The 27,651-nt window shown below is 53.7% G+C and overlaps 2 protein-coding genes across 5 annotated transcripts; one reads left to right on the forward strand and one right to left on the reverse strand.

Annotated features, from left to right (window-relative positions):
• Positions 1-1,903: 1,903 nt before the first annotated feature.
• On the forward strand, positions 1,904-27,394 carry LOC118652903 (tryptase-like). Of its 3 annotated transcripts, XM_036303162.1 has the most exons (7): positions 1,904-2,166; positions 23,987-24,091; positions 25,904-25,964; positions 26,122-26,293; positions 26,410-26,675; positions 26,831-26,994; positions 27,069-27,394. In XM_036303162.1, exons 3-7 carry the CDS (start codon positions 25,904-25,906, stop codon positions 27,231-27,233), a joined length of 828 nt encoding a protein of 275 aa, XP_036159055.1. In that variant the 5' UTR covers positions 1,904-2,166; positions 23,987-24,091; the 3' UTR covers positions 27,234-27,394. The 3 variants fall into 3 exon arrangements, with proteins under 3 accessions (XP_036159055.1, XP_036159052.1, XP_036159054.1); XM_036303159.1 differs by lacking the exons at positions 1,904-2,166; positions 23,987-24,091 and adding an exon at positions 25,634-25,702; XM_036303161.1 differs by lacking the exons at positions 1,904-2,166; positions 23,987-24,091 and adding an exon at positions 25,685-25,791.
• Positions 15,170-18,033, reverse strand: LOC118652902 (tryptase beta-2-like). Of its 2 annotated transcripts, none has more exons than XM_036303158.1 (6): positions 17,844-18,033; positions 17,294-17,354; positions 16,965-17,136; positions 16,590-16,855; positions 15,568-15,731; positions 15,170-15,493 (listed from the first exon to the last, which is right to left on the reverse strand). In XM_036303158.1, exons 2-6 carry the CDS (start codon positions 17,352-17,354, stop codon positions 15,329-15,331), a joined length of 828 nt encoding a protein of 275 aa, XP_036159051.1. In that variant the 5' UTR covers positions 17,844-18,033; the 3' UTR covers positions 15,170-15,328. The 2 variants fall into 2 exon arrangements, with proteins under 2 accessions (XP_036159051.1, XP_036159050.1); XM_036303157.1 differs by having other exon boundaries at positions 17,755-17,896.
• Positions 27,395-27,651: the final 257 nt, after the last annotated feature.

Consider the following 27,651-nt stretch of genomic DNA (forward strand, 5'->3'; position numbering starts at 1 on the left):
AGAGATGGATTTTTACACTCAATCGGGCCGGGGAGGAAGTGTAAAAAGTGTGAAAATGCCTGGGTCTGACTAGTGGGCCAGGGCCGAGCAGAGGGTCCTTGTGGGACTGAATGAAGCACCCAATCCCACTGCCCTTCTCCCAAGAGCCCACACCACCAGCCTCACTGTCCTCACAGCCTGTCATGTCCCCTCCTGCTTCTTGCACAGCTCCTGCACACCAATCCCTGGGACCCCCTCGCTGTGGCCATGGCAGGCGTCAGCCGGCACCCTCCTCCAATGGAACGCACTGTAGGGTGGAGACGCAGCCCTGCTGAAGCTGGCACGCCCCGTGCCTGTCTCCTGCACTGTCAGGCTGCCCCTCTGGCCTTGCCCAGCTCCTGCTCCCCTGAGGGCAGCCTCTGCTGGGTGACTGGCTACAGGGACATCAGGCCGAATGGTGGGTGAGTCGCTGGGGTCTAGAGCTAGAGGCAGCTGCCCAAGGAGGAGCAGAAGGCACTACCAGGGTGCATGAGGCCCCCCTTTTCTCTGCCTCTGACCAGTCAGGGCAGGGATCCTGCAACCTCATCCTGCCCACCCTGACCTGCTTTGGACAGGCATCTGCCTCGTTGCCCACACAGATGAGCTGCCCTGCCCGGGGGACGGAACCGGTCAGGCCCTGCGGCTCCTGGCTGTTTCCCAGAGAATGGGCACAGCCGCACCTGCTGTCTAGCGGCCTCTGAGGGCCCCTAAGACACCTCCCCTTCTCCCACTCGCCGTCCACTCTGCCTGCAGTGGCCCTGCCTGACCCACAAAGGCTGTCTGTCACAGGCTCTAGGACCCAGAGCCCATCACCAAGGAGACGCTGTGCGCTGGGTACTTCCAGGGCCAAAAGGGCTTCTGCAAGGTCAGTCTCCCCTGGCCTGCGCTCAGCCCCCTAAGCCCTGGGGGAGCTGGGAGAGTCACCAGACTGACTCCTCTGGGCCTCAGTTCCCCATTCAGTATGTGGGTGAGGAAGTGTTGGGTCGGAGAGAGCCCAGGATCGAATACATGCAGACATGTGACGAGATAATGGACTCCCCCTGGCATGTCTAACAGATCAGCGTGCCAGACACAGATACTGGCTTCTCCCTGAATCCACACCGACCCCCACACAGATACTGACTCCTTCCTGAATACCTGGCTGACCCCCTGCAGCTGAAACTTCCTCAACTGAATCCCTCAGCTCATGTCCCCGCCCCTCACCCAACCGCAGTATAAAAAAAGCGCCCCCCTCCCTGTTGGCGTGAATCCACGTGCCCTGTCTTTGGGGGTACCTGGGTCTCCCGGGGACGCAGAAATAAACCTTTTCCTTTCCTTTCTTTTCTGATTCACTGGACTCTCTATTTCTTGCGCCACCTCCTGAGCCACCTAACCTAACAGGAAGCAGAGCCCCCCATTCACAGGGGATCTGTGGTGTGCCTCCTCCGTGCTTAGCAAAAGGCCCCCCCCCAAGTCACCCTTCTAATCCTAAGTGACCCCATTAGGCAGGCTGGGTCCTGGGCTGGGAGCACCTTATGGTCCAGCTCCATGACACCATGTGCACATGTGTGGCTCAGGGCTGGCGCTCAGGCTCTGGCTGTCCCAGGGGTGTGAGCAGGTCCACAGGGGCAGAGGGACAGGGTCCAGGTGCAGAAATGAGAGGTGGGTTATAAGGGAGGCAGCAGGGCTCAGAGGAAGCACTCAGACTTGGAATAATAATGAAGTGATTGGATCTGAGCTCTGCGCTGTAAGAGGCTCCGCCCCATGCCTCCCTGGGTGGGGCCAAGCTCCTGGTCCCAAGTTCCGCAGCCACAGAGACGCGGAGCTGGGCGCCGCAGGAGGGCGCTGTGCTCTGTCTCCAGCCCCGCCGTGGGCGCTGGGAGTCCCCAGGACCCCAGACACAGCCCGTTGATCCCACAGGCCAGGCTGCCAAAGGCGGGGGAGTTTGGACTCCGTGCATCTGGGGGTGCAGGCACACCTCTCCTGGGGATCCCGCTGCAGTGGCCCAAGGGTCCCGCTGGCGCTCCGTCGTCTCTCCCCTTCTTTCCTCTCCTCCTGCCAGGCGCAGACTAGGAGGAGTCGGAGGTGCTGGTCACTGGGCCGGCTCAGGGCTGGGGGCTGGCCCTGCCCCGGAAGCGGCTGGAGCCTTCGGACCTTAGACGCAGGCCGGTAAGAATTCAAGAAACAGTCCGAGTGAGAGGGAAGCGGGTTTTATTCAGGAGGAGACAGGCTAGGACGCGGCTCCTGGAGATGGTCAGGGGTTGGGCGCGGCTGGCCTCGGGGCTGGCTGCGGGGAAAGAAGCGAAGGTGCGCGTGTGAGTGCGCACAGGCCCAGCTCCAGGCTGCGACCAGTCCGCGCCTGGGATTTTCCGAGTTCCCAGTCTTTGAACTTTGTGGTGCCTTTGGGTTGGGAGGGTGATCTTGTGATCTTGTTCCTAATGCGGTCCGTTCCGGAAGCGTCCTGGCGTTCGTCACCCCACCTTCTACCAGTGGAGTCAGTTTCTCCTCCATCCTGGATTGAGCTGTTTTTATAGTCCTTGTTGTTGACCTTGCGACCACAGCAGGGGTTTCCTGCCATGTGCTCTTCCCCTTCAGTGTGTGTGTGTGTGTGGGGGGGGGGGGGGGGGGTTGGGAGGGGCTCTGATGAGAGAACCTGGGGGCTTATTCGCCTGTGATGTCTGCTCCTACGTCCTCATTCCACTTGTAGGGAGTTTTCCGAACTATCCTCATTCCCTCCTGACACTTCCATCCCTGGATGCTTTCAGGGGTGCTGAGGGAGGAGGGGCCTGAGAAGGGGCCAGTACTAAACCTGCAAGCTCAGGGGAGGCCTGTGTGGCAGCCCCACAGACTCAGAGACCTAAAGTAACCACCTAGGATGGTCTGAAATGAAAACTTTTTTTTTGGTTAATTCTCACCTGAGGATATTTTTTCCATCATTTTTCTTAGAGAGAGTGGAAGGGAAGGGGTGGGGGGCGGGGAGAAACTTTGATATGAGAAAGACACATCCATAGGATGCCTCCCGCATGAGCCCCCAGTCGGGGCAGGGATCCTGAAACCCAGGAATCAAACCCGCGACCCCTTGGTCCATGGGCTGATATGCTAACCACTGAGCGTCTGGCGAGGGCTGAAATGAAAGCTTTTTAATTAAAAGCAGTCCGTGGTGGGTAGTCACTTTCTAATGTTATGGTCATAACTCGCTAATATCGGAATTGTATCCTAGAAGTGACAGATCTGACAGGAGGGTTAAAAAGGCATGGACCCAAAATGAGAATGGTGGCAACTAAAGATCTGAGGCGAGGCAAGGACCAGCTGGTAGAGGAAAGGACCAACCTTGCGGCGTCTCAGATTAAGTTGGCGGAGGGTTTCCCTGGGCGAAGGGGTGTAGCCATGTTGCCTGATCATAAATCGTTTTTATCCTCTTCAGCCTCTCCAGTGGTGTTACTGTAGGTGCAACAGGTTTCATCAATGACAGCACAGACCCCCTCTGGTGGCCGCTGGGGGTACTGCTGCTACCTCCCTGCAGTGTTAGGGCCCTCAGGAGTCCCAACATCTCCTCATGGGGTTTTATGGAGGAATTTTTAGCTGTTCAGAGCTCTCTTGTTTCCGTGGATCTAAGGGGATCTCCTTCCTGAAGCAGGTCTCTCTGGCTTTCTTAGGCAGGAAGGGGAAAGGGTCAAAGGTTCCCTCTGAGTCTTATTTCCTAATAAACAGTCCCAATCAGTATCCCCAGAAAGCAGCTTCAGGGTGGCAGAATTTTGGTCCCTTCAGTCCCACCTTGGAGACTTTAAATAATAAAGTTTCACATTCTAGAAGGTAAATTAGTAGATTGCTACATGTTTCATTGACTCAATCATTCCGTTCGAATAAGTCATTTCAGTTAAATTGATGAATCTCATGTCAGGAGGCGGTGATGCAGCTGGGCTCCCCACGTGAGGCCTGTATTGTGTAAGCAAGTAATTAGGCATTAATAAGGGGCGTGTCTATGAAAACAGAAGGAAAAGGGGTTAATGATGAGAGCAAATTATAAACCAGTTTCTGAGTCTGGAAGGCTGCCAGTCAAGAAGATTTCTAGATGTACTAGTAAGGCTCCAAGTTTATTTTCTGGAATGAAGGCAGGCAGTGACCACCCGATAGCCTGTCCTGGTTGCAGTTTGAATGTCTCTAGTGATGTCCTTGGGTGCTCAGGACGATTCTGCACGGCTTGCACAGCAGCAGCCACTGAGACTGTTTAAGTGTGAGCTGCAGTGGTGATTTCTCAGGGTTACGCCGTGTCCTTTAGCTTAGTCTGCGATTGCAAGGCTCAAGTTTTAGTTCTCAGTAATTTCAAGTCAAAGGATGGGAGGAAAAAATAAAACAATTCTTGTTTATCCTGGTTATTTGCAAGTATTTCATGAATCCAGTTAAATTCCTTAGAGTTCTATAAGTCTTCATCCAGTTCAAAGGTATGATATGAAAATTTATTCTCAGAAACCTATATTTTAGAATAAGTCTGTTAAAATGTCAATCCTTTCCAGGGATCTTCTGACGAGATAACATTTGCAAAAGCATCAGAGTAAAACCATGACAAAAACAAACAAACAAAACAACAACTTAAAATGTCATGGCTATAGATCTGAAAAAGGAAATCGCTTCTCTGTAACATTTTAAAATAACAATTAGACTTACAAATGCAGTTATATCAGAACTTGGTAGGCTTTTGGAGATTTTAATATAATCTCTAGAATATCCACTTTAATAATAAAAACATATGCATAAAGGCCCTGGCCAGGTAGCTCCGTTGGCTAGAGCATTGTCCCAATACACCAAGGTTGTGGGTTTGATCTCTGGTCAGGGTACATGCAAGAAGCAACCAATGATGCATAAATAAGCGGGACAACAAGTCGATGTCTCTTTCTCTCTCTCTCAAAAGCAATAAATAAAAATTCAAAAATATATGTATACAAATAGAGCATAGTTATTAGTTATGTATTTAAAGCTTCCCATGAACTTTAAGCATATCAAACAGACCTAATAAGTTTTAAATTTCTTTTTTATAAGGAGAGAGAACAAATCCTTGAGGTATTCCACGGGCCCATAGGAATCATCCAAAGCCATTTCTAGGTAAAGAAAAAGTCTCTTAAAATTTAAACCCTGGAAAGGTTATCAAACATACTTGACCAAAAGATCATGTATCATTATGAAATATTATTCAATTATTTATTCCCCCAAAGTGACAATAAAAGAGATCAAACATAAATACAGGCTAGCAAAACTTTAGTTCTTAGGATTGAAAGGATGAATTTCTTAAGTAATCAAATAGCTGATTAACACAATATAACTCTTTTAATAAAACAGAATCTTTCTTTCTAGGCAGATACAGGAAAAACTTTTTCCCCTTAAAAGACTGAAAAAGAACTAAACCAATTCTGTATTAGCTTACTTTTTATATTTAAACTAGAGGCCCAGTGCACGAATTCATGCACCATTGGGGTCCCTTGGCCTGGCCTGCGGGATCAGGCTGAAACCAGCTCTCCGACGTCCCCCAAGAGGTCCCAGATTGTGAGAGGGTGCAGGCCAGGCTGAGGGACCCCAATGGTGCACGATCAGGGCTGGGGAGGGACGTGGGAGATTGGCCAGCCGGGGAGGGACTCGGGGAGGGCTCCAGGGCATGTCCAGCCCCTCTTGCTCAGTCCCAATTGGCCGGACCCCAGCAGCAAGCTAACCTACTGGTTGGAGCATCTGCCCCCCTGGTGGTCAGTGCACGTCATAGCAAGCAGTTGAGCAGCCTTAGCATATCATTAGCATATTACGCTTTGATTGATTGAACAGACGACCGGACACTTATCATATTAAGCTTTTATTATATAGGATTCATTTACTTAATTAAATTTATTCCAATATTATTTAGCTTAACCATATACAATTTCCTTTCAAGATTTCTCTTCACAAACCTTCTACAACTTTCCTAGTCCCTTTTCGTTTGCCTTTTCTCAACTCATTCAGAAATAACCAACTTTAGAACAAGCCATTTTCTTCCTAGTTCCTTAAAAGGTACCTTTTATTACCAAAACCATGCATTTTCTTTCCAATTTAATGCGAATTCTTAACTCTTAGAAACCTTAATCTCTAGCGACAACTAAATAGTAAGTATTCTTTAGATTGGCAACTTTATGAATGCATTTCATAACTTATAGAAAGAAACAGGTTCTTTTATTGGCAAATACATTCACATTTTCAAGAGACATACTTCAGACAAATTATAATACATTCATTAACATCCAAATCCATTTTCTAGTTTCTGTGTAATAAGAAGCCCACAGTAGGTAAACATAGATCAATCAATGTTTTAGTATCCCATGTTATCTCAAAATGTCCAGATAGTCAGTAATTTTTGTCATTTAACTTAACTTAGTAAAACTCTAAAGTTTCAAGTTACCAAAGACTTTGGAAAACTGCGCTTAGTAATATGTAATTATTACTGAACAGCTTTATAAAAAAACTCTTTACTTTAGTTATAACTATTTATTAGTTCTTAGCAATTCTATGATATTTCAAAGTCAATTATTACCCAAGACATTTTCTTGACAAATTTGTAACAGAGATAAATAACATGAACTTAGTTTTGTAAACCCAGGAAAAGCAAACATATATTTCATGTTAATAACTCTAAAAGAATTAGACTTAAGCCAGCTTTAATATAAAATATTTTCCCAGATCATATGATCCTGAAAAACATTTCGGATCGTTTCTATTTCTTTCTTTCTTTCTTTTTTAAAATATATTTTATTGATTTTTTACAGAGAGGAAGGGAGAGGGATAGAGAGTTAGAAACACCTATGAGAGAGAAACATCGACCAGCTGCCTCCTGTACACTCCCCACTGGGGATGTGCCCACAACCAAGGTTCATGCCCTTGACTGGAATCGAACCTGGGACCCTTGAGTCCCCAGGCTGATGCTCTATCCACTGAGCCAAACTGGTTAGGGCTCGTTTCTATTTCTTAATTTATAAAAGCATTTAATTCATTTAATCCAATAAAATATTACAACCTAGTGATTGCAATCCAGAGGCAGAAAACACATCAGATACAATATACGGACACAGACATCACAAATTAAGACATAAAGAGAATCAATCCCTAATAAGTAGAGAAGACACAGATTTTTCATTTGCCCTTGACAACTTTTAGGGCGGCTGAAGAAGAGGGAGGGAAGATCTCAGGAGGGGCAACTTTAGCTGTTCCTGCTTTTTATTTTATTTTATTTTATTTTAAATAATTGCCTTTTTCTTTTTTAAAAATATATTTCTATTTATTTTAGAGAAGAAGGGGGCGGGAGGGAGGGAGGGGGGGGGAGAGAGAGAGAGAGAGAGAGAGAGAGAGAGAGAGAGAGAGAGAGATCAAGGAAAGAGAATTAATGATCAGCTGCTTCCTGCACTGGGGATGGAGCCCACAACCCGGGCTTGTGCCCGACTGGGAGTTGAACAATGACCTCCTGGTTCCTAGGTGGACACTCAACCACTGAGCCACGCAGGCTGGACTGCTCGTGGTTTTTTGTTTGTTTTTTAATATATTTTTATTGATTTCAGAGGAAGAGAGAGGAGAGAGAGATAGAAACATCAATGATGAGAGAAAATCATCGGTCGGCTGCCTCCTGCACCCCCGCCCCCTCCTGGGGTCTGAGCCTGCAACTCAGGCATGTGCCCTTGACAGGAATCAAACCCAGGACCCTTCTGCCCGCAGGCCAATGCTCTATCCACTGAGGCAAACCAGCTAGGGTTGCTCATACTTTTTAAAAGGGCCGGTTATCGCCCGGTTTGGCTCAGTGGATAGAGCGTCAGCCAGAGGACCGAAGGGTCCCAGGTTCTATTCTGGTCAAGGGCACATACCTCGGTTGCAGGCTCCTCCCCAGCCCGGGCCCTGGTCAGGGCATGTACTGGAGGCAACCAATCGATGTGTTTCTCTCACATCGATATTTCTCTCTGCCTTTCCTTCTCTCTTTCTCTCTCTGTAAAAATCAATGGGAAAATATCCTCTGGTGAGGTTTAAAAATAAATAAAAGTGCCAGTTGTTTTCTTCAATTATTTCAGCCTCATAGAACTTCAGGCTGTGAGAGACCGATCAGCTGGTGACCAGGTTAAGACTGAGATGCCGGGGTCCTCCGAGGGTCAGGAAGACACACACACAGTGACAAGAGGCAAGATGCGGAAGATGAGAATGAAAGTTTCAAAGGCTGTGAATGAGGGGTGGAAACAAAGAAAGTCTCTGCGACAACTCAAGGAATTACACACGCAACATCCCCAAGAGTTGTTCAAACAGGAGGCCAAGCGCTGAACAAGGTCAAGAATATCCAGTCCTCAAAAGAAGAGAGCGAAGCCAAAACAGAAGGTGTGCTGTAGAAAGCGGAAGCGAACGGTGGGTCCATTTGGTGGCTAGGGGCTCAGTCCCAGCTCCCGTGGAACCCTGTCACCTGGGAGCCACCCGGGGACGGTCATGTGGATGCGCTTACCCCATGGCCTGAGGGCAGACCTACCAGGCTGTGGCAGTGGCTAGCTGCTCCGATGGACTTGCTCCCTCAGGCAGGAGACTTACTCCCACCAACAAAAGTGACAGGAAAAGGGACCAACACAGAAAAAAGCGAAGGCTTCCTGGCTGGCTTGCCATGGAAGAATATCATCGAACTGGTTCAGGGCTGGGGGCTGGCCCTGGCCTGGCCTGTGTTATAAGGAGAAAGTACCCGCGAGACAGGAAACCACGGCAAACCAAGAATTTGGTGAAACAGATCCTCTCCCTTGCCAATCTGGGGAGGGAGTTTCTTTATTAACAGATTCGAATCCGGGCTGCCGCCGCGGCAGGACGCACGCAGGGAGCAGCAGCGAGCGGTTACAGTTACAGCTTTTTATACACAACTCAAAATAGGGGTGGGGGTAACGAGGACAAAGAGGGTTCACGCATCGGCCAGGGGCTTCCTGGGACATTTGTTATTACCTGATAAGACATCCTGCTCGTTAGGTCAGTTTGACCTGCCAGTCAAGACCCCGGGCCAGATGGCCAGACTATAAATTTTCTCACTCAGGAGGGAGTAAAAGGGGGGACAAAGAAATTCCAAAGGGGTCTGTGCTGTGTCCTAATGGCACGGGAGTTTATCACTCCTGCCTGGTACTCTCACATCCAGCTTATCCTAACAATTAATCAGAGCCTAACTCCCTCAGCCGGTTCTCAGCGTCCGGGGCTATAAATCCCTGGTGCTGCTTCGAGTTCTGCACTTCCCCGTGTAGGGCTGGTAATTTTCTACTGCCATACAGCCTGGTCCCCGACCTCCAGGCTCTTGACTTGTGCAGGAAAGAATTCAGGAAGCAGTCTGAGTGAGAGCGAAAGCCAGTTTTATTCAGGTAGAGAAAAAAGGCGAGAACACGGGTTCCTGGAGACAGGCTCAGGGCTTGAGCGGCTGGATGCCACCCCTGGCTGCAGTTCTCACAGGCAGCCACTGTGAAGGAAGTGAAAGCACACGTCCTCGTGGGCGTGGGCTGACTCGCAAGTGAGTGGTTGCCGCGGTCATTCAGTTCCCGGGATTTTACGTGACCCCAGTTTTTGAACTTCGTAGCACCAGATTCTGTCTCTGACTTCAGGTTGGGTAGGAGTCTTGTTCCTAATATGGTCCCTTCCAGAAGTGTCATGGCATTTGTCCTCCCTTCTACACATGGTGCATTTTCATGATTATGGTTTAACTAGAGGCCCGGTGCACAAATTCGTGCACGGGTGGGGTCCCTCGGCCTGGCTGATGATTGGGGCCGATTGATTGATCGATTGATCGGGCTGGCTGGCGAGGGGGAGGGACTGAGGGAGGTTGGCTGTGGGAGTGCACTGGCCACCAGGGGGCAGAGGCTCAACGCAGGCTCTGAAGGGAGGGACTGTATGGATCCTGAGAACCCCCCACCCCCTGCTTCCCCTGTCATCTGTGTGGCCTCAGGAAGGTACCTTCCCCCCACCTCCATCCCAGCGCCCATTCATCTCCCATTAATGCAAACCACAGGGGCTCATCATGGGGTGTTCTCCTCAAGAAGGAGGTGTGGTTGAAGTTAGGTAGTTTTATTTGTTTGCAACAAGTAAAGGAGACAGGATTCACATTCACAGGCCCACCTTCCCGAAGGGAGGCTTAGCCATTGCTTATATACAATATGTGGTTAACTATACCTTGATTCCAACTTTGCAGTTGGCTACCCTTACCTAAGCATTACCTGGTTGAGTTCCTGTCAAGCTCATCCTTTTTATAGCAGGTAGGTCACCCCTCTTGACTGGGGTTCAGGGTAGGCACTGAATGGAGCCTTGGGGCACATGCGTTGTCTCCCGGGGTCTTAGCCACACCCTCCTTGGGAGCAAACTGCTATTATGAGCTGGGAAAGGGCCGGAAGGAAGGGAAGATGAGAAGGGCTAGTGGGGGTGGGGGTGGGGCTGGGAGAGACCCGGGAACAATCCAGAGGGAACAGGGAACGATGGGGATGGCTTAGGCCCCTGGAGGATTTCTCCTGGGTGCAGCCAGGGTTGCAGAAGGCCAGCCCAGCAGTAAAGGTCCAGAAATGAGGAAGGAGGAAGGGACACCCACCATCTGAAGGTGTCGCACCCCTCAGGCCCTATGTATGCAGACAGCCATCGGCCACACTCCCAAGGAGCAACCGTGTATAGATGCAACATGCTGTGAGGTTTCGGGAGATTTTGCTCGCGGGCCTGGGATCGCTCAGCTGGGAATAATAACCGCAGGCTTCGTTAATACTCATTAGCTAAAGAGCCGTGTGCGCCAAAGCTTGGCCACAGTGAATTACTGTTTTTCTGGCAGGAAAATGGGTTGATGCTCAGATCTTTCAAGACAAGTATCTTTAAGGAAAGACTTCTAGCCCTGGCCAGTGTGGCTCAGTTGGTTGGAGCATTGTCCTGTGTGCCGAAAGGTTGCGGGTTCAATTCCTGTGCATGTACAGAAGGCAACCGATGTTCTCTCTCACATCGATGTCTCTCTCTTCCTCCCCCTCTCTCTAAAATCAATAAGCATTTCAACGGGTGAGGATTAAAAACAAAAAAGAAAAGACTCCCATGATGAAAAATTTTAAATTCGCTTTATCTTGCATGCACACATAATTAAATTGAGCCCATTTTAAGCCCACAATTTGAGTTGGACCAATGCATACAGTCACATAGCCACCACCATAGTCCAATGATACAACATTCCAGCATCCTTTGCAATCAGTCCCCACACGCCAGCTGGGGAGGGGGCAGGAAAGACCCAGGAGTGAGGGAGGATGGAGGAGGAGCTGAGGTCAGGCCCCAACTGCTCCTTGTGTACACCCTGAAGTGAGGGCTTATCACCTCCATTTGCCCCACATGGACCCTACAGTCCAGGCAGCGAGTGGCTGTCTCAGGGGCGCACAGTCAGGCTGAAACCGGACACAGTGGGTCCGAGGCCGCCTGTCACTACTTGAGCCAAATTCAGCAGAGACACGGTTGAATCATATATGAGTGTTTATTCCAATAATGCCGGCAGTGTGGGGAGAGCAGTCAGTCACCCTGGAAATTCTGCTCTGACGCCCTCGCCCGTTGGCTGGTTATATACACACGAGGGAGAAGCTAGCTACGTGCAGCTGCACGTGTAACAGGAAATGGGGAGGGTCTGCAGTCCATCCTCCGGGAGCTCCAAGTCCCATAACAAGGAGGCCAACCTTCTGTGATGTTACACACAGCTCAGCCCGTTCCTGGGACCGGAGGATGGTCAGCGTTCCTGAAGCAAACTCCGGAGGGGGTCAGGGTCTGGGCACAGCCACCAAATCAAAGCGTGTCCTGTCCATGGTCTGTTCTCAAAATGTATTTCTTTTCTGAGTAACTGACCCACCGAGGCAGCTTATCTTTTTACAGCCTTGTTTCACCCTCCAGTTTCCCTGGTCTGTAAGGAAACTTCTTATCTATAGTTAGGTGAATAATCACTAAAGGACTGTGGCTCTATTCTTCTTATGTACCATCGAGACCACAGCAGGCCTGGCCGGCGTGGCTCAGGGTTGAGGGTCGACCTATGAACGAAGAGGTCAGGGTTCAATTCCCTGTCAGGGCACATGCCGGGGTTGTGGACTCGATCTCCATTGGGGAGCATGCAGAAGGCAGCCAGTCCATTATTCTCTCTCATCATTGATGTTTCTATCTCTCTCTCCCTTCCTCTTTGAAATCAATAAAAAAATATTTTTTTGGCGGGGGGGGGGGGGCGGGTTGGGGGGGAGACCACAGCAGGACCAATCATCACCCCAGACATCCTGGCTGCAAACCTGAGCCTTTCCTCCTCACCTGGACAAAGGTGGTGGTCAGTGCTGGCCCCTCCTGGAAGGTCCCCACAGTTCCCGTGGGCACACTGGCTCCTCTGTCCTCCAGGAGCCTGGTCTTGGGTTTCCGCACAAGGGTCCCAGCTCAAGGCCCAGCTTGAACCCACAGAGACAGCTCAGGCCCTGTGTCCAGACTCTTCCCCCTCTCCCTACCCTTCCCAGAGTCCCCATCCCCATCCCCATCCTCAGGTCCTGTGAAATCCACCAAGATCAGCCGGGCACAGCACCCGCTGCCCAGGTACGGGCAGCCCTCCCAAACGGTCCTCTGTCTGGCCAGGGCCTGATGACCGAGCTGATTAGGGGCCTCTGGGAAGGGCTATGACTTTCCGGTCCCAACCCCCAGCTCCCCGCCTAGCTCCAGGTCACAGTCCCGATGGGAGAGTCCTCTCTGAGATGCATGGAAACTGAGGCACGGGGGCAGGCTGCCTGATGACCGACCAGGACCGAGCTGCTCCGGGAACAGACTGGTCTCCTTCCCGCAGGCACCCGCCCAGCGCCTCAGCTCAGAAGTGCGTGAGCCACGTCTGCTCTGATGGACACGGATGCGAGTGGCACCACCTCTGGGTGCAGGGCCTGTGTGAACCGGTGACAGCCATACACATAGGAGGTGATGCTTGGGAAAGGGGAAACGGCCCTTTCTGTCCAGCTCAGAGGAGTGGGGCTGGAGCCCGGGCCGGCTCTCCCAGGCCTCGGGGGTGGGGCAGGTCGGGAGGGACCCAGTCCTCTGCCTCCTGGACCCCCAGGCCCTTCCCTGGACCCCATATGATGGGCCTTCAGGCCTTCACCTGTTTTAGCTCATTTGCCTCCAGCATTGAGACGCCACTCATTCCACCGGCACCGCATACATGGTTTCCTGTAGGACCTCCCCCACAACCCCCCCACCCCCGCCAGGACTCCAATCACCATGGGTGTGGTCCCCTCAATGACTGACAGGACTCCTCTCTGTGCCCATTTTCCAGGAGGGGTGGCGTACCCCAGAGTGCCACCCTCGCCTGGACCTGGGGTGCGGGTCACCAGCAGCCAGTGAACGTGGCCCTGCACGGGGCTCCCTCAGGAGGACCCATGTGGACACACAGGAAGCGCTGTCCCCCCCGCAACCACCCTGGCCCAACGGAAGGCCCGCTGGACCCTCCCTGATAAGCCAACACTCACTTTATCTGTCACTGCCTCTGGCTGAGCTCCTCCAGATCCCAGGGCCAGATAAGGGAAGTGGGTGCCCGGCCTCCCTGCTCCCCCAGTGTGGGGGTCTCAGCCCCAGGCCCCGCCCACGTGCCCTTCCTTCCTCGCACCCCCCACCGGAGGAGCCCCTGTCCTCAGTGTCTCCAGCACAGCCCGCACCGAGAAAAGTGTAAATGCGCTTGTGCAAGGCGCGTGATCCAGGCAGCGGCAGCCCCAAGAGTGTGGGGCGGAGGGAGGGAGGGAGGGAGGGGGTGGCGGCCGGCCCATCTCTGCCTTCACACCCAGGAAGGACAGTATCTGGCTGCAATAAGATGAGGAAGGATGAAATGAGGGGGTGAGCGCTCCCCACCACGGTGTCCACAGCGGGGAGGCCCAGGGTGAGTGGGCAGAGGCCCTCCCACGGGGACCGGCCAAGTCTGCGCCGTGGGCAGGGAGCTCGGTCATGGGACGCTGTGCCCAGGAGACCAGCTGAACGCACAGCAGCCGGATGCACAAAACCAGCGGCCCCGGTGCCTGAGCGAGGACAGGAAGCTCGCTCTCTGGCCGCACATCCCAGAGGTGGAAGCACTGGCCGTGGGCCTGGGCCCGTCAGTGTTGCAGGCGGACACCCGCCCCTCTCCTGCAGAGGGTGCAACAGTGTGAAAGGGGTTCCCACACCAAACCTATAAAATGCTGATTAAAACTCAGTGAGATGCCGCCCCCCCAACCCCGAATGGGGCGTCGGAGGGTGACAGGCCTGGCCCCATGGCTGTGGGGTAGGGGGGCATCTGGCTCCCAGGAAATGGAGGTGCTCGGAACTCAGGCCTGGCTCCCTCGCTGGCACGGGCACAGACATGCGGGATGTGCGCACAGACAGCCGCCCTGGTCCTGAGACCCTGACCGGGCTCCTCTGTCCCCTGCAGCAGCCTGGACGCAGGCTGCCTGGGAGCCGACACGCTGACGGTGAGAAACGGTGTCCTCCCCACACACAGCCGCCGGAGGACGGCCCCGCGTGGTGTTGGGTGTGATGGAGGCTCCAGCCTCATTCCATCTCCTGCACCTGTGACACTCAGGCAGCTGCACAGCGTCCCCATGTGTGAGCTCAGTGCGGCCTGAGAGCTGAGGACAGTGCTGGGAGGGAGGGCAGGATACTGCGTGGTCGGAGGCCCCAGGTGCGGGGCCAGGGGTCTATTGTGACCCTGTTGCTGGGCACCTGGGTGCCCCCAGAATTATCTTTTTAAAAATGTTTTTATTGATTTCAGGGAGGAGAGAGAGAGAGAGAGAGACATCCATGACGAGAGAGAATCACCCATCGCTGCCTCCTGCATGCCTCCTTCTGGGGACTGAACCCGCAACCTGGGCATGTGCCCTGACCAGGAATCAAACCGTGACCTCCTGGTTCATCGGTCTACACTCAACCACTGAGCCGCGCTGGCTGGGCAAGAATTACCTTTTCAATGTTCTGTGTTGCTTTATGTGACCTGAATACACATGACCGCTCCCCAAGGAGACACAACTCTAGGCACCAGGGGCTGGGGAGGGGAGGGGGTGTCCCCACAGCAATGCCCAATGCTCAGGGCCAGCGGTCCCCACAGTGACACACAGTGGCTGTGTGGCTGCCCCTGGAGCCGTCCCTCCCCCTCAGTGACGCCCACACCTGGACACACGGCCACAACCACATGTGCTCTTCACACACTTTAATGAGGGGCAGTGCCCACCACCCACTCCCTGGGCTGGGGGAGCTCAGGGCAGGGGGCAGGGTAGGTGGAGAGGGCAGACACCTGGGCAGGAAGCAGTGGTCGGGGTCAGGAGGGCGCTGGGTGGCAGCCCGAGGGATGGGCTCAGGGCTCCTTGGGGACGTACTGGTGGATCCAGTCCAGGTAGTAGGTGACGCGGGTGTAGATGCCGGGCCTGTGGGGCTGGGCACAGCCGTCACCCCAGCTGACCACACCCGCCTGCATCCAGGTGCCGTTGACCGTGCAGACCAGGGGCCCTCCAGAGTCGCCCTGGGGAGGAGAGGGGTCAGCAAGTGGCTGGAGAGGCGGATGGGGTGGGGACTAGGGGGAGGACACGGGCCCACCTGGCAGGCGTCACTCTGCTCGTTCCCGGCACAGATCACGTTGTCCTTGACAATCCGGATATTGTCCCCCGTGTACAGGCCCGTGTGATATTCCGAGTCACAAAGGCTGTTTTCCACGATGGGGACCTCCACCTCCTTCAGGGGGAACGGCGGCGGGAGTTGTACTGTGCGGTGAGAGGAGAAGGACGAAGCAGGCTGGACTGGGCGGCTCAGCCAGCCTGCCATGGGATGGCGGCGGGGCCGGGGCTGGCAGCAGGGGGTGCTGCTGCCTCCTTGGTGCCAGGGCTGAACGCTGCTGACCCGCCACCTTCTCCCCCAAGGCTTGGCCTGCGTCCCTTGACCTCACTCACGTCCCTGTTGGGAAGGGGCGGGAGCCAGGCCCGGGTTCCTCCCCGCTCGGCCTCCAGGCCGGCCCTCACCCCAGGACTCAGTTTTCGGGGCTGGAGGTTGTGTCTCCACAGGGGCTTGGGCGATGACACAATCCGGTTCCCAGAGGACGTGCCTCCCACAGGGCACCTGCTCATGCTCAGTGTCCCTAAGGCTTTGCGCTGAATTGTGGATCAAGGGAGACAAGACGATGGTGCTGGAGGGGTCAGACCGAGCTCATCCAACTGCACCCCGGCTCCTGCTTCGGGCTCCTTGCGGGGGGCGCAGGGAGAAGATGCAGGCCAGCCTGCGGGAGCGGGCACGGGTCGCTTTCCCTGATTAATAAGGGCACCTTCTGTGTGTGCTTTCTCTCTTCCTATATCCCGTCCGTGAAATGCCAACGGTGACTGTACCCTTTCGTGCCAGGGGAAGCTGAGGCATGGAGGCCCTGAGTGACTTCCTTGCTCAGGCACCAAGTCCCTCTTGGTACACCCTGCCTCTGCCAGCTCTCCCCGACCAGACTCACCGAACTCCCACTCCCTGAGCTGGCCCATCAGAACCATCCCCAAAAGGGAACCCCAGAGCTGAGTCATGGGTGTGACTGGTCCCCCCGCCACCACCACCGCCTAAGCCCTCCAACTGTACCTGACCCTCACCTCCATTGTCCACATCACCCCAGCCTGTCACCCAGCAGGGGGTCCCCGGGGGGAAGGTCTCCGAGGCAGGGGGCAGAGCGACCAGCTGGACGTTGCAGGAGGTGTTCACAGGGTCCCGCAGCTCCATCAGGGCGATGTCAAACCCCTCCTGGACGACATAGTACTTGGGGTGCACGATGATCCGGTTGATGGGCAGCAGCTTGTCCCGGTAATAGAGGTGCTGCTCCCGCAGCTGCACCCTCAGGTCTGCGGGATCTTTCTTTTCCCTGGAGGGAAGGGCACCTACTCAGGGGACTGAGCAGCCTCCTGTTCACCCAGGAGGGGGTGTGGATTAAGCCCAGCCCCCCACCCCCATCAGGCCCCATGGACACTCACGGTCCCAGGCAGTGCGCAGCGGTCAGCACCCACTGGGGATGGATGAGGGAGCCGCCGCAGAAGTGCATCCAGTACTGGTGTCTGAGTCTCAGGCTCACCTGCCAGGGCCACTTGCCTTCAGGGGCCTCCTGCCCCCCCACGATGCCCACTCTCTTCAGGTCCTGGCTTGGGGCTGGGGCAAGAAACACCCTCAGGGCAGAACAGGACACAGTCCAGCCCCTGCGCCCACACAAACCTGGGCCTCTGTGAGCCCACCACCCATGGTGGAGCCTGTGGGGTGAGGGGCAGGGACAGGGACAGGGCTAGGGCTGAGCAGGGTCAGGACTCACCAGGGGCCGCGTGGCCCAGGCTCCGCAGGAGAGCCAGTGCCAGCACCAGCAGACTCAGCATCTGGAAGGAGCCAGGAGGGGCTGCCTGACCCAGGGGGGCTGAGCCAGGCGGGGCCTGCAGGGTGTGGGTGCAGATGGAGTCGAGGACCCCGGGATGAGGGGCCTGCAGGGTGTGGGTGCAGATGGAGTCGAGGACCCCGGGATGAGGGGCCTGCAGGGTGTGGGTGCAGATGGAGTCGAGGACCCCGGGATGAGGGGCCTGCAGGGTGTGGGTGCAGATGGAGTCGAGGACCCCGGGATGAGGGGCCTGCAGGGTGTGGGTGCAGATGGAGTCGAGGACCCCGGGATGAGGGGCCTGCAGGGTGTGGGTGCAGATGGAGTCGAGGACCCCGGGATGAGGGGCCTGCAGGGTGTGGGTGCAGATGGAGTCGAGGACCCCGGGATGAGGGGCCAGTTCAGACCTGGAGTCTGAGGTCCTGCTGCTCCAGATGTGAGGCTCAGCTACTCAGTGCACGAACCCCGGATGGTGGGGTCTGGTGGGGGTGCTTACCTTGACCGGTCCCTGCTGCTATTGCCCAGTCGGCTCTCTCCTCCTCATTTATCCTTCCAGATTGGGGGGGGGGGGGGGGGTCCGAGGAGCGTTTGCTCCATCCTCCAATCCAGAGTGGAGGAAATGGATGATTCAGACCCAGAGCCCTGCTCTTGCACCCAGGTTATCTTGGATGTTCGGCAATGTCCGTTTCTGGGTGTTATCTGAGCAGTTCTGCTGATCACCACGGTACCTTGTTATCTTGGGATCTGAGTATCATCAGTGAGGGACAGGCAGATGGAAGTGAGAGTGAGATGACAAGCAGCTAGTGCCAGTTCCCTTGGCCACTCCCCAACCAGGCCCTACTACCCCTGGCCCCCGACCTCCATAACTAGGGATGACCGCTATCCCTGCCTGTTCATCCACCCAGCTCCTCAGTCCCCTGGGATTGCTGGTTACTGGAAGCTCCAGCCCACCTCACCCTCACCCTCACCCCACAGTGTTCTGATCCTTTTGTGTCACCCTCTGCCATCCAGATGGCCCCTCCTGTGGCCTAGGGGAGCCTCAGCCTGCCCTCTACCCTGACCAGACACCAGCCTGGCTCTGGGACCCATCTGTCCCTGGCTGGTTCCTGCAGCATCTGTCCCAGGTGGCCAAGTGCTGGGTCCTGCTTCTCTCCAGATTTGGGATCAGCTCTTTGCCCTGTGACCTCAGGGTCCAGAAATGCATTGATTTGCATTTGTGAGTGATGTTCTTCCCAGCCGTCTGCAACCTGCGCTGACCCAGGCCTTGGATATGATGTGGGGTCGGGCCCTGGCTCTGATTTTCTCAAAGAAGTGTAAGTCATTCCTGGAATGCAAAGTTGGTTTAACATGTGAGAATCAATCCATGTACTTCATCATATTAGCAAACTATAAAATAATGGCTATTGTCTTAAGCTTAGAGGCAGAATTTTTTTTTACACAATTCAACACCCATTTCAATTCAACAGAAATTCTCAGCAAACTAATCGAGACAGTGTGCTATAGTTAATTGTGTAAAAAACTTTTTTTCTGCCTCTAAGCATAGGACGATAGCTGTTCTTTTAGAGTTTGTCAACATGATGACTTGTGTGGATTGATTTTCACATGTTCAACCGACTTTGCATTCCTGGGATGAATTACACTTGACCATGATGTGTCAGCCTTTCCATATTTTGAGGAATTCAATTTGCCAAAATTGGATTAAGGATTTTGGTGGCTTTTTCTAGGAGGGACACTGGTCTCTAGTTTGCTTTTCTTATAATATCTTTGGTTTTCTTATCCAAACTTCTCTGGGTCATGATGCATTATCTAGATCCCATATATATAGCTCTAGATTCAATTTGCTAATATTGTGTTGAGGATTCTTGCGTCTACGCTGATGAGGGATATTGGTCTGTAGTTACCTTGCTATGTAATGGTTTTGAGTAATTTTGGTACCAGGGTAATCCTGATCCTATAAAAAGGAGTTGGGGATGAGAAACCAAGATGGCGGCATAGGTAAACACCGGAAATTGTTGCCTCGCACAACCACTTCAAAAATACAACTAAAAGACAAAACGGACATCATCCAGAACCACAGGAGGCTGGCTGAGTGGAAATTCTACAACTAGAAGGAAAGAGAAAAGCACACTGAGACTCAGAGGAGGTGCAGAAGTAAACTGCAGAAGTACGGAGGCGCACGCAGAAAGGGCTGGCAATTGAGGATGCGGTTGTCTTTTTCAATCGGGTGGGAGTCTCAAGCTCCCAACTGCTCTGAACTCCAGTTCTGGGCGAGTCTCTGGGGACCCAGACTCATATGGGGAGAAACTGGACTGTCTGGCATCGGGCAGAACTCGAGGGCGGCTTTCTCTCAGAGGTGCTTGCAGCGATTACCGTGGGACACTGAGACCCGGGGCCTCTTAGGGTAGGACTGAGGATCAGCCATAGCTGTTTGCTCCGTCCTGTTGATTCCCTGAGACCCTGCCCCACCCAAGCTGTGCGCAGAGGCTTTTGCATATGAAAGGCCTGGCCCTTTGCAACCTGAAAATTACCTAACAAAGTGCAACTGGGTCAGACAGGTCCAAAACTTCCAAAAGAAGGCCCAAGGCCCCACAGCAGCTTACATTGCTTCACAGCTGGGCCTCATCTGGGCACCTCCAAATCTCAAACAAAGAAGACGAATGTGCAGATCTCTCCGTAACTCCTGCTGGGTAGCCTCAGGAAGAGGCTAAATTAGCACCTCCTTAGAGATCCAAGAGACAGCGTACCCAGGGGTCAGAGTGGGACCATCCAGATTACAACTCCTCAGATCCATAAGGGACACACTCAGGGTTAGACTCAGTGAGCACAAAAGCCCCACTGAAGCAAGTCTTGCCCCAGAAGGGTGTCTCCAGCACAGAAGTTCTCCCACCATAGACACAGCTGATTCTCACAGCCAATTGGCCTTGAGGTCAATTCCTCCCAGTGATACCTACAACAATCAAGGCTTAACTACAACAAGACTGTGCACAATGCCCACAAAGTGGTGCACCAAGACTGTCCACCTCAGGTAATTGGGGAGGCTGAGCCACTGGGCCCTACAGGACACCTAGCACACAAAGCCACTCTACCAACACAGGGAAGCAGCCAAAATGCGGAGACAAAGAAATAGGTCACAAATGACAGAAATGGAGGAAAGCAAACTACTGGATATAGAGTTCAAAACCAAACTTATAAGGTTTTTCAAGAATTTTTTAGAAACTGCTGATAAAATTAGTGAGACCCTCAAGGATATGAACAAGGACCAACTAGAAATTAAGCATACACTGACTGAAATAAAGAATATTATACAGAGTTCCAACAGCAAACTAGAGGATCACAAGAATCAAGTCAAAGATTTGAATTACGAAGAAGCAAAAATCACCCAACCGGAAAAACAAAAAGAAAAAAGAATCCAAAAATATGAAGATAGTGTAAGGAGGCTCTGGGACAACTTCAAGCGTACCAACATCCAAATTATGGGGGTGCCAAAAGAAGAGAGAGAGCAAGATATTGAAAACCTATTTGAAGAAATAATGACAGAAAACTTCCCCTACCTGGTGAAAGAAATAGACTTACAAGTACAGGAAGTGCAGAGAACCCCAAACAAAAGGAACCCAAAGAGGACCACACCAAGACACATCAAAATTAAAATGCCAAGAGCAAAACACAAAGAGAGAATCTTAAAAGCAGCAAGAGAAAAACAGTCAGTTACCTACAAGGGAGTACCCATACGGCTGTCAGCTGATTTCTCAACAGAAACTTTGCAGGAGGGAGTGGCAAGAGATATTTAAAGTGATGAATGCCAAGAACCTACAACCAAGATTACTTTATCTAGCAAAGCTATCATTCAGAATTGAAGGTCAGATAAAGAGCTTCACAGATAAGAAAAAGCTAAAGGAGTTCATCACCACCAAACCAGGATTATATGAAATGCTGAAAGGTATCCTTTAAGAAGAGGAAGAAGAAGAAAAAGGTAAAGATACAAATTATGAACAACAAATACACATCTATCAACAAGTGAATCTAAAAATCAAGTGAATAAATAATCTGATGAACAGAATAAACTGGTGAATATAATAGAATCAGGGGCATAGAAAGGGAGTGGACTGACTATGCTCGGGGGGGGGGGGGAAGGGGTGTGGGGGTGCAGGAAGAGACAGGACAAAAGTCATACACCTATGAATGAGGACAGTGGGAGGGGTAAGGGCAGAGGGTGGGGTGGGAACCAGGAGGAGGGGAGCTATTGGGGGGGGGGGAAGAGGAACAATTGTAATAATCTGAACAATAAAGATTTCATTTTAAAAAAAAGTTGGGAAGTGTTCTCTCCAGCTGGGAGAGATCATGTCGGTTTGATATTATTTCTCTCTTATATGCTGGATAACTTTCCCAGGGAAATCACCTGGGTTTGGAATTACCACAAACTCGGTGCTGTCATGACACATTTATTTTCTCATGATTCTTAGGTCCGAGGTATGTCCTGGGTCTCACGGGGCTAACGTCCGGGTGTGGGCAGGAGGCTCCAGGGGAGCATCCTTTCCTGGCCTTTTCCAGCTTCTAGAGGCCCCCCAAGTTCTGCAGCTCCTGGCCTGTCCTCCATCTCCAAAGGCAGCTGGGTGCCTTTCTCCGACATCCTCACGTCTCTGCCCACAGCTGGGAAGATTCGGTGATTGTAAGGACTCATCTGAGGACACTGGTCCATTCGGATGGCGTAGGAAACTCTCCTATCTCGAGGCCACCGCCTTAGTCATGTACACAAAAGCCTCTGCCCCATGAGCCACAGTCACAGGCCCAGGGGTGAGGACGAGGACATCTTGGAAGGGCTATCCTTCTGCCTCCCATGCAGAATGGGCTGCATGTGGGGAGAGAGGGTCCCAGTGCTGGAGGCTAGTTGGGGTGGGACAGGTGAGGGCCCCCTCTCCCTTCCTGTGGGGACCTGGAGATGGCACTGGGTGGTCCAGGAGGCGGATGACCTGTGTTCCTGCAGACCCACCCCCACCCCCACCCCCTAAACTGGGCCACATCAGGCCCCTGGAGGCCTGGACAGGCGGTGCCATTGTTACCCTTATTCATCACCAGGGTCAATGTGGAACACCCACTTTTGAGCCGAAGCTCTTGGCAGGTGTTGGTGGGAAGGAGACAGGTCTGCGCCCCGAGAAGACTGGTCCTGGATCATCAGGCAAACCCCTCCTCATGTCTCAGTTCTCCCAGGTCTAAGAGGAGATCACTGACCTAGAGGGACCTCCCACTCAGCCTGTGATTGGCAGCTAGGGGGGCAGGAAAGGCCCGGCCCCTCCCAGGGCCCCCTAATCAGCTCAGCGATCAGGTCCTGGCAGGACAGGCGACCGTTAGGAAGGGCTGCCCCCGGCAGGGTAGCTGGTGATGTGCCTGTCTGATCTGTGGTGGAGACCATGGGACCCGGGGGCGGCTGAGGCCACACTGCACAGGCCTTGCGCTGTCTCTGCCAGGCTCAGCTGGGCCTGGAACTCTCTGTCTGTATTTCTTTTTTAGAAATATACCTTTAAATTCTAGAACAGGTTTAGATTTATACCCTGCACCCAATTTCCTCTATTATTAACATCTTATAATGGTATGATTTATGTGTTATAACTAATGACCCGATAGGATACACTATACTAACTGTAATCCCTGGCTTATTCGGATGCCCTTCCTTTCCCACCAATGGCCTCTTTCTGTCCCAGGATTCCATCCAGGCCCCACATGACATCTAATCGTCTCGTCTCCTTAGGGCCCTCTGGGCTGGGACAGCTCCTCAGACACCTGGCTCATCTTGAACATTGGCTGCCTCAGCTCTAGAATCAGCCATTTCTCCAAGGACCCTGGCTCCTTGTGTGGGAGATGCTGTTAGACACCCGAGTCTGGGCCCTGCTGTGCTGGTTGCCAGGGCGGGGGTCCCTGCCATAGGCCAGCGGTTCTCAACCTGTGGGTCGTGACCCCTTTGGGGGTCGAAAGACCCTTTCACAGGGGTCACCTAAGACCATCAGAAAACACATATGTAATTACATATTTTTTGTGATTAATCATTATGCTTTAGTTATGTTCAATTTGTAACAAGGAAATTGGGGGTCACCACAACATGAGGAACTGTATTAAAGGGTCACGGCATTAGGAAGGTTGAGAACCACTGTTCTAGGCCCTCAGCTGAGAGAACAAGGAAATGTGTGTGCACTGACTGGTGTATAGACACATATGCATAACTATCTTCTTATGGATCTTTATTAAGCTAATTAAGACCTCAAACTTGTGTCTCCAGTTCTAACCCATCACCACAGAGATCAGTCTTGCCTACTCCATGCTTGTCCCAACCTCCCACCCAGCTCCAAGCACCCTCCATCCATGAGCTTCACTGCTCACTGCCAGCGTAGCAGTACCGGATTGTCACCCTGCCCCTGTGGGAATTAACTTTGTCAACCAGAGCACCGTGCTGCAGGCAGTCCCTGTGCTTTGAGTCTTACAGTCGCCACTCGTTCCCAAGTGGCTCAGGTCGGCCACACGCCCTCCAGTGAGCTTGTCTCATGCACTGGCAATGCAGGTGGATGTTCTGTCACCTTCTGCATGTGTTCCTTGTTATCGCCAGGTGGTATCCCACTGCAGGAATGTACCGCAGTGTGTTTCTCCTTTCAGCTGGTGCTGACCGTCTGCTTGCTTCCTGTCGGGGCTGTTACCGATAAAGATGTGGGCACATCCCTGTTGAAGTGTGTTTGTGGAGGTCCCTCTCCGTCTCTTTGAGTAAGTCCTGGAACAGGGTATCCCTGGCCCCTCTACGTTCCATCTCCCGTCACCTCTCCGGGTGGCCAAGCTCCTCTCAGGGGCAAGTGGTACTCAGATCCAAGATGCTGCTGGTTGCTCTGGCGCCGAGCCAGAGAATGTGTGTATGTGCACACGTGTACTCACCCACGTGCATGCTCATGCACACACACACGTGCACATGCATTCGGCAGACACGAGCGCACATACATGCGCACACATGTACATGCCCCCACACCTTTATAGTTCTATATCTATATTGAAATGTGAGCCTTCCCCAACCCCAAACCAGTTTATTCCAGTTGTTTCCTCTTCATATTGGCCTGCCTTCTCTGGCATGTGAGACCTGGTTTCTGCCCTTAAGGCATTGTCTTTTTTGGTCAATCCCCCCCAGTGGACTCTGACCCCACTTGGGCCAGCGCAGTCCCCAGCACCAACCCAACCAGAGGCCTATCTGCCCTGCCCTCCGCCAGGCTTTGGGCTGCTCCATTCAGAAGGAAAGGGAGGGGGAGGGAGAAGAGTGGGGAGAGCCCGAAACATGCCAGCCATTGCGGGTGTGTGTGTGTGTGTGTGTGTGTGTGTGTAACGGCGACCATCTAGACTGCAGTTTCCTGATGAGTTAGCAGGATGAGCCTCCTGTCATGTGCTTCTGGGTCATTTGAACAGCTCCTTTGATAAGCTATCAGCACAAGCCCGTGCCCCCTTTTTAATGGAGTTGGGTGTCTTCTTAGTGAGCTGTAGGAGTTCCTTTTCTTTTTCTTCTCTCCCTCCATTCCTCCCTTCCTTCCTTCATAAATTTGGATACAAGTTCTTTGCCAGATGCATATATTACAAATCTTTTTCTCCCGGTGGTGGATTATATTTTTATTATCTTAACAGTGTTAAGTGTGTAAGTTTTAAATTTTGATGAAGTCCCATTTATCAATTTTTTCTTTTTTGAGTCCCCTCTGCCTTCCTCCAGCTTGTGAGGATTTTCTGCTACGGCTTCTCCTAGATGTTTTATAATTTTAACTAGAGGCCCTGTATACGAAATTCGTGCAGGGGGTGGTGGTGTCCCTCAGCCCAGCTTGCACCCTCTCCAATCTGGGATCCCTCAGGGTATGTCCGGGGATCGGGCCTAAACCGGCAGTCAGACATCCCTCTTGCAATCCAGGACCACTGGCTCCTAACCACTCACCTGCATGCCTGCCTAATGCTCTCAACTGCCCTCCCCTGCCAGCCTGCTCGCCCCCAACAGCCCTCCCCTGCTGATCTGGTCGCCCACACCCCCAACCCGAATCAGGCTGAACTAGGCATCTCAGCTGCCAGAGTCCAGGAGTCAGGAACCACTAGGGGTGGAGTGGTGGTGGCTTGTCCTCTATTTGGCTGCATGCCGTACCCATGTGACCTGTGGGCTCCCAGATGGGTGCCTGGTGGTGGGGGTATATGTCACATGGAAGCCTTTGTCTGAATCATCCACTTCCTCCACTCTGGATTGGAGGATCCAGCAACCCCTCCTCTGACCTCTGACCTCTGACCCCCCCACCCCCTGATCTGGAAGGATAAATGGGAAAGAAAGAGTGGGCTGGGCAATAGCAGCAGGGACCGGTCAAGGTAAGCACCCCAACCAGACCCCACCATCTGGGGTTCGTGCACTGAGTAGCTGAGCCTCACATCTGGAGCAGCAAGACCTCAGACTTCAGGTCTGAACTGACCCCTCATCCCGGGGTCCTCGACTCCATCTGCACCCACACCCTGCAGGCCCCGCCTGGCTCAGCCCCCCTGGGTCAGGCAGCCCCTCCTGGCTCCTTCCAGATGCTGAGTCTGCTGGTGCTGGCACTGGCCCTCCTGCGGAGCCTGGGCCACGCGGCCCCTGGTGAGTCCTGACCCTGCTCAGCCCTGTCCCTGTCCCTGCCCCTGCCCCTCACCCCACAGGCTCCACCACGGGTGGTGGGCTCACAGAAGCCCAGGTTTGTGTGGGTGCAGGGGCTGGGCTGTGTCCTGTTCTGCCCTGAGGGTGTTTCCTGCCCCAGCCCCAAGGCAGGACCTGGAGAGAGTGGGCATCGTGGGGGGGCAGGAGGCCTCTGAAGGCAAGTGGCCCTGGCAGGTGAGCCTGAGACTCAGACACCAGTACTGGATGCACTTCTGCGGCGGCTCCCTCATCCACCCCCAGTGGGTGCTGACCGCTGCGCACTGCCTGGGACCGTGAGTGTCCATGGGGCCTGATGGGGCGGGGGGGGGGGGGGCCTGGGCTTCATCCGCACTCCCTCCTGGGTGAACAGGAGGCTGCTCAGTCCCTGAGTAGGTGCCCCTCCCTCAAGGGACATCACAGATCCCGCAGACCTGAGGGTGCAGCTGCGGGAGCAGCACCTCTATTACCGGGACAGGCTGCTGCCCATCAACCGGGTCATCGTGCACCCCAACTACTTCTCATTTGAGAACGGGGCAGACATCGCGCTGCTGGAGCTGGAGGACCCCGTGAGCACTAAGCACATCGCCCAGCTGGTCGCTCTGCCCCCTGCCTCGGAGACCTTCCCCCCGGGGACCCCGTGCTGGGTGACAGGCTGGGGTAATGTGCGAGATGGAGGTGAGTGTCAGGCACAGTTGGAGGGCTTGGGGAGTGGGGGCCAGTCACAAAACCCACCCAACTCTGGGGTTCCATTGGGGGAGGGATCCCGACAGCAGGCTCGGGTCAGTGATGGCCTTGCCACTGGTGTCGAACGCTCTCCTCTCACCGCACAGTACCCCTCCCGCCGCCGTTCCCCCTGAAGCAGGTGGAGGTCCCCATCGTGGAAAACAGCATTTGTGACGCAGAATACCACACCGGCCTCTACACGGGGGACAACGTGCAGATCGTCCGTGACAACATGATCTGTGCCGGGGCCAAGAAGAAGGACTCCTGCCAGGTGGGCCCGTGTCCTCCCCCGAGTCCCCACCCCATCTGCCTCTCCAGCCACTTGCTGACCCCTCTCCTCCCCAGGGCGACTCTGGAGGGCCCCTGGTCTGCACGGTCAACAGCACCTGGATGCAGGCGGGTGTGGTCAGCTGGGGTGACGGCTGTGCCCAGCCCCACAGGCCCGGCATCTACACCCGTGTCACCTACTACCTGGACTGGATCCACCAGTACGTCCCCGAGGAGCCCTGAGCCCGTCCCTCGGGCTGCCACCCAGCGCCCTCCTGACCCCGACCACTGCTTCCTGCCCAGGTGTCTGCCCTCTCCACCTACCCTGCCCCCTGCCCTGAGCTCCCCCAGCCCAGGGAGTGGGTGGTGGGCACTGCCCCTCATTAAAGTGTGTGATGAGCACATGTGGTTGTGGCCGTGTGTCCAGGTGTGGGCGTCACTGAGGGGGAGGGACGGCTCCAGGGGCAGCCACACAGCCACTGTGTGTCACTGTGGGGACCCCTGGCCCTGAGCACTGGGCATTGCTGTGGGGACACCCCCTCCCCAGCCCCTGGTTCCTAGAGTTGTGTCTCCTTGGGGAGCGGTCGTGTGTATTCAGATCACATAAAGCAACACAGAACATTGAAAAGGTAATTCTTGCCCAGCCAGCGCAGCTCAGTGG

The sequence above is a fragment of the Myotis myotis genome, unplaced genomic scaffold (genome assembly GCF_014108235.1).
Source record: "Myotis myotis isolate mMyoMyo1 unplaced genomic scaffold, mMyoMyo1.p scaffold_m19_p_35, whole genome shotgun sequence".
Classification (NCBI taxonomy): Eukaryota; Metazoa; Chordata; class Mammalia; order Chiroptera; family Vespertilionidae; genus Myotis; species Myotis myotis.

What these genes read in the sequence shown, in the direction of transcription:
- LOC118652903 (XM_036303162.1), top strand. Translation starts at nt 25,904, where the DNA reads ATGCTGAGTCTGCTGGTGCTGGCACTGGCCCTCCTGCGGAGCCTGGGC. An exon ending in GGGTAATGTGCGAGATGGAG is followed by an intron (nt 26,676 to 26,830) that starts GTGAGTGTCAGG and finishes CTCACCGCACAG; the next exon opens with TACCCCTCCCGCCGCCGTTC. An exon ending in AGAAGAAGGACTCCTGCCAG is followed by an intron (nt 26,995 to 27,068) that starts GTGGGCCCGTGT and finishes TCTCCTCCCCAG; the next exon opens with GGCGACTCTGGAGGGCCCCT.
- LOC118652902 (XM_036303158.1), bottom strand. Translation starts at nt 17,354, where the DNA reads ATGCTGAGTCTGCTGGTGCTGGCACTGGCTCTCCTGCGGAGCCTGGGC. An exon ending in GCTGCGCACTGCCTGGGACC is followed by an intron (nt 16,856 to 16,964) that starts GTGAGTGTCCAT and finishes CCTTCCCTCCAG; the next exon opens with GGAAAAGAAAGATCCCGCAG. An exon ending in AGCAGAGTGACGCCTGCCAG is followed by an intron (nt 15,494 to 15,567) that starts GTGGGCCCGTGT and finishes TCTCCTCCCCAG; the next exon opens with GGCGACTCTGGAGGGCCCCT.